The sequence below is a fragment of the Amblyraja radiata genome, chromosome 18 (genome assembly GCF_010909765.2).
Source record: "Amblyraja radiata isolate CabotCenter1 chromosome 18, sAmbRad1.1.pri, whole genome shotgun sequence".
NCBI lineage: Eukaryota > Metazoa > Chordata > Chondrichthyes > Rajiformes > Rajidae > Amblyraja > Amblyraja radiata.
The window spans coordinates 45,210,817-45,216,816 of NC_045973.1; the positions used below are offsets into that span (position 1 = coordinate 45,210,817).

At 45.5% G+C, this 6,000-nt stretch overlaps 1 protein-coding gene across 2 annotated transcripts in view; it reads right to left on the reverse strand.

Moving 5' to 3' along the window:
- Positions 1-5,372, reverse strand: part of poc1a (POC1 centriolar protein A) — a 117,686-nt gene extending 112,314 nt beyond the window's left edge. For both annotated transcript variants that reach the window (XM_033037260.1, XM_033037259.1), the window contains exon 1: positions 5,241-5,372. In XM_033037260.1, coding sequence (XP_032893151.1) covers positions 5,241-5,255 — 15 coding nt within the window. In that variant the 5' untranslated portion in view covers positions 5,256-5,372. The remainder of the gene's footprint in view (positions 1-5,240) is intronic.
- Positions 5,373-6,000: the final 628 nt, after the last annotated feature.

Consider the following 6,000-nt stretch of genomic DNA (forward strand, 5'->3'; position numbering starts at 1 on the left):
TTTCTCAAAGACCCACCCACTTTCCTGTCCAGCATCTATTCCCATTAATCGCCAACCCCGATGAAGAACCCGTAGTAAACATGATGCTGGGGGACACCAGAGTTCCGTTTTTGATTGATACAGGAGCAACCTCATCTACCCTGAATCAGGAGCTTGCGGCATCTCTTGGAGTTCCCATGTCAGACCATGTAACACGATTATCAGGATTGGATGGGAAAGTACGGTGTTACCCACTAACTCAGCCTCTGACTGTAACCTATGGACAGGAACAATGTACCCTCCCTTTTTCCGTTACACCATTTCTTGGCTGCAACCTCGCAAGCAGAGACCTATTGATAGGATTAAAAGCCGGAATTATCTGCACTGACGAGGGAATTCACCTCCAGACCCAGAAGACCATGATGTTGCCAGGATGAGAGGGCCTGAGCTACAAAGGAGAGGTTGGGCTTTATTCCTTGGACCGTAGGAGACTGAGGGGTGTCCTTATAGAGGTGTATAAAATCATGAGGGGCACAGATAAGGTGAATACACTCATTTTCCCAGGGAAGGGGAATCAAAAAGTAGAGGCCATATTTTCAAAGTGAGAGAGCAAAGATTTAAAAGTGACCCTGGGGCAACCTGGTCACACCGATGATGGTATGGTATGTGTTTGGAATGAGCTGCCAGAGAAAATGGTTGAGGTAAGTATAAACACAACATCTAAAAGAAATTTGGACAGGAGCATGGATAGGAGAGGTATATGGGCCTAACATAAACAAATGGTTCTAACATTGATTTGTATTGACAAATCGAGCAGAAGGGCCTGAGTCCTGGAGGAAAGCCTCCAAGCATCATGGAGAAGGTAAACTTTAGTGAATCCCATTTGTAAGCTGAATATTGATAAACCCAGTGAAGGAAACTGAGGAGATATCTTCTGGTATCTTAGTAAAGATGGAAGTCATTGAAGAGACGAAGGGTGTGTGAGATGGATTGGTCCAGGGGGGATAGTATGGAGTCGAGGTATGTAGAAATGAATTCAGTGAGACGGGAGCAGGCAAAACAATAGGGCTGCCAGGGTAGTTCTGTTTATAGATTTTGGAGAGAAGGTAAAACCTGAAGAAAGAGGAATAACTAATTAAATTCAGTGACATTTTGCCTAGGTTGGACTAGTAGTAGCCTTGCTCTTTCATTCTTCAGGAGCTAAACACTCAGCTGTTAGTTTCCAACATTTTCTGTTTTAATTATTCCAATATCTTGAGAATGTCATCATTCATTTCAGGAAGGGACAATAGTAAAGTCCAGGATTGTCAAGAAGGTTGATCCGCACAATCTGTCACTTATTAAAAACAGAGATGAGAAAAAAATGTTTCACACAGAGAGTGGTGAATCTCTGGAACTCTCTGCCACAGAGGGTAGTTGAGGCCAGTTCATTGGCTATATTTAAGAGGGAGTTAGATGTTGCCCTTGTGGCTAAGGGGATCAGAGGGTATGGAGAGAAGGCAGGTACAGGATACTGAGTTGGATGATCAGCCATGATCATATTGAATGGCGGTGCAGGCTCGAAGGGCCGAATGGCCTACTCCTGCACCTAATTTCTATGTTTCTATGTTTCTATGATGCACACACACTTCCCAACACCTCAATGGTGGGCTATTGATCTTTTGTCAGCACCAGTCTTTAGAAATACACCCGATCCACATGTGACCTTATGTTATGATCCTACGGGTTGCAATCCGGAAATGGAAGATTATTTTAGTTCATTGATAGGGGAAGCGACTAGGGTCCGCTTGATAGGAACAGTGTCAGGCGAACCTGGCACTGCCTTGATCGTGCAAGTGGAGGAAGGGTTGTGGAAACAGAATGCTTTTCTAGTGGCACCTCATGTAACCACCTCAGTGAGGGCAGACCACTCAGCCAAAGAGCTGGGGTACCTCACCTACGAGTTATGCAATCAAGCAAGTAACATACTGGGCGAGCAATATTTTTCTCAGGGAACGTTGGAATATTGGCAAGAGAACCAGATCATTGAAGGAGTTATCAGCCGCCATCAGCCAACAGCAAACGACATGGACAAACATCAGATTTGGGCGACATCACCACATGAGGTAGGACTGACTTATTGTGTACCTGTAATGATCACGCTTAAGCCGGATGTCCGCCTCCCTGCGGTTCCCCAATATCCTTTAAAACCAGAAGCAGTGGCAGGAATACAACAGCTGGTGCAGTCTCTTTTACACCAGGGTATATTGGTGCAGTGTCACTCACCATGTAACACACCGATCTTCCCGGTACCCAAGCCTGGACGCTCAGAGTGGAGGCTAGTACAAGACCTCCGTGCAATTAATGAGGTCGTTACGCCTATGCACGCCATCGTACCGAACCCCGCAACTATTCTGAGCCAGGTTCCCGCCTCTGCGACAATCTTCACAGTTATTGACCTACAACATGCATTCTTTTCAGTCCCACTGCATCCCGATTGCCAATACCTTTTCGCCTTTACATATGAAGGACAACAATATACATGGACACGCCTGCCACAAGGTTTTGTACATTCGCCCACTCTGTTTTCCCAAGTACTAGCAGACCAGTTAAAAACATTAACCCTCCCACGAGGCTCCATTGTAATTCAGTATGTTGATGATTTACTTCTGGCCAGCTCTGATGAGGCCTGCAACATTATTGACACTGCAAAGTTATTAGAAGCCTTACATGCTTGGGGGTATGTGATCCCTGAGAGGAAAGTTAAAGAGGGCAAGAAGGAGGTTAGATTTCTTGGAATTATGATCAGTGCCACTGAAAGAGCACTTACTCCAGCAAGAGTGGACCCTATTGTTCGATACCCAAAACCAGAAACCCCCAAACAGATGAGAGCCTTCTTGGGGTTAGTGAACTTTTGCCGTCAGTGGATTCCCAATGTTGTACTTTATACGAAGCATCTATCACCACTGGCGTCTGCAAATGCCGAACGACATTTTTCCCTCGATGAAAAACAGACTGAGGCCTTTATAGCCTTAAAAGATGCATTAGCCTCCGCCCCAGCCATCGGAAGACCACTGTATGACAGATCATTTCAGCTATATGTAACAATAATTCAAGACTGTGTATCAGCCGTACTGACGCAACAACATGGGGATGTTAAACGACCAGTAGCTTACTTCTCGGTTCGCCTGGATGCAGTAGCACGCGGCTACCCCCCTTGCACCCAGATTTTGCCTGGTATAAATGCCGCTATCTCAGCTGCTGCAAACATAACTTTACATCAACCAGTAATCGTATTTACAACTCATTGTGTCGCCGCATTAATGAATGCAAGCCAAACGAAATATCTCACCCAGGCACGCCTGGGCCGCTATGAACTGACATTGTTGAATAATCCAAATTTGACCTTTCAGCATTGTTCTACAATAAATCCATCTGCCTTTTTGACGGAGCCACCTGAGCCTTGCACAGAGCCGCCCCACAATTGTGAGATGGCCAATGACTTATTAACTAAAATTCAGCTTCATCACGGTCACATGACTCGGGAGGGGCTGCTCGTTCCGCGCGGTTTTTCACTTGCGCGCGTTAGTTCAGCGCTGACCACCGTTGTGGGCAGACGTGTCTGAAGAACCTGTATACTGGATATCAAACTTTTGAATAAAGATCTGTTGACAACTCCAGTAGTCGTTTCTCAGACCACTAAACCACCAGCATTTGTAGGTATGTTGCAAAGCGTACCTGAAGCGTCGCTGAAAATCTGTCGTTGCGGGTGTGCGCGATTTTGGCGGCGTTTAGAGGGGGGCGGGTTTAAAACGCGATTTTCCCTAGGCTGTTCAAATCGAGGATGTTCAGCCTAGTTAATTATTAACGAAAAATCGCTGGAAGATTCCGTCGCTTTAGCTATTATTACTTTTAAGGGCTTTATCTAATTGTTATAGTAGTTTAAAAATTAACCTCTAAACCCGCGACCGCCGGCAACCGGCCGGATCTCATACAGGGGACATCAGGAAGTAGGCTGTTTATTTTTACATTAAAAAGGGCTTCTTAAGATCCCTTTATACAAAGTTTAATGTTGCGAGTAGCTAATTTGGGCCCCATTATATCCCGCAGTATTTTTCTGGGCATTTGAGGGCACAAATCTACCGCAATGTGAACGTTCTAAACCAGCGCGTTCACAGGATCCCACTAGAAAGCTGATTTAAATAGACTTTAATTTACAGCAATTAAACACTAAATTCCTTCCATTTGGCCTATAAATTAATGTAAATGAGATTTTTAAATCATGTTTTATTGTGAATTATTTGTGAATATTATTTGGACACTTAGGCTATTTAAAAATGTTAATCATTTATTAAGAAATGGATAGATGTTTAGATCTAGTAATTGAAGTTTGGAATTAGCTACAATTAGGTAACTAACTAATTATATGCTTTAATTTCAGGTCATCCAAGTAAGATTATTTTATATTTGTTTCAGAATGCTTCAATCTATGATATCTGAAAATTTCATTCAGTTCTCTTAATTTTTAAGAAAGTTATGGGCTTTTGACTGTCCACGATCACAACTTTTTTGTTATGTCCATAGAAAATCAATAGGGAACAAGATGCTAATTTCCGAGTATGAAAATGGCCATAACTTTTTAAATACTTGAGATATGAAAGTGAATTAGGTGTCAAATTAAACTTATTTTTATGCTTTATCTGATGGGATAAATTGCAGACTTGATTTTTTTAATCTCAAAATTTTGTAACATTGCTAGCATTTGCACAACATATCACACTCTGGTTTAAAATATAGGGTCACAGGCTGGTCCGTTAGATGACAAGGTATCTGTGAACAGGAGTACGAATGTAGAGCAGAGCCTGTTATGGATCTGTTGTGAGAGTCAGTGTGGGCTCACGTTAATATAAAGAGATTGTACCGACCGAGCCTGTACCCATGTCGGGCTGCCTGCCTTGCAAACCGGCCGAGCAGCAACAGCCCGGGGGTCCAGGTCCAGGTCCAGGTCCAGCCCAGGCTGACGGGCCTGGGGCAGGGGGTGGCAGCTCGGCGGGCGGGGGGGGGGGGAGGAGAGCGAGAGAGAGGGGGCAGATCGGGGGGGGGGGGGGGGGGGGGGGGGTAGCCGGACCTGGGGCAGCTCAAGGTGGCGCCCCCGGCCCCCGGCGAGGTCGTGTTGTGTTGGAGGCAGCTGGGCGCGGGTCAACCAACCCCGGGCAAACAAGAGTCAGAAACAGGTTAGCGACGAGACGGGCACCCGCCCCCACGGCAAAGGCCGCACTCACCAGCAGGGAAGTCATGGTGTTGACGCTAACCGGGCCGGTGGTCTGGACGATGCCGCTGTCCCTAGGCCGCGTTGCCGTGGTTACCGCCGCCCGGGCCGGGCCCGGCTCCCGCGCAACGCGCCGCCGCTCAGTTAAAGGCACACACAGCTCAGCCGACAAAAATATTCATTCACAACATGCACACCTCCCAATTTCTGAAGACCGTCCCCTGACAAAGGTTCAAAACTAAAACTACTTGAAAGATGAGTTTGGCATTGGAAGGAACTGCAGATGCTGGTTTAAACCGAAGATAGGCACAAATGCTGAAGTAACCCAGAGGGCCAGGCAGCATCTCTGGAGAGGAGGAATAGGTGGCAATTAGGGTCGAGACCCTTCTTCAGAGACCTGAAACATCATCCATTCCTTCTCTTCTGAGATGCTGCCTGTCCCGCTGAGTTACTTCAGCATTTTGTGTCTATCTATGAAATTGGAAGGATTCAGTTCAAGACCATCCCCCATGCAACCTTAAGAGGAGAGTGGTATTTCAGATTGGTGCAATCCTTGTGAACAAAATCCTAGAATATCCAGTATTTAGATCCTGGGTCAGGGTCAGGAGAGATGGTCAGGATCCAGTGAGATTCAGATTGTAGCATCAATCGCAGAAAGATCTTGCTCTTTTGAATGTACGACTTGTTTCACACTCTTCCAATTGTTGAATCATTGCTACTCTAAACTATAAAGAGCATGTCATTTCATTGAAATGTCTGTAAATGAAGAGATC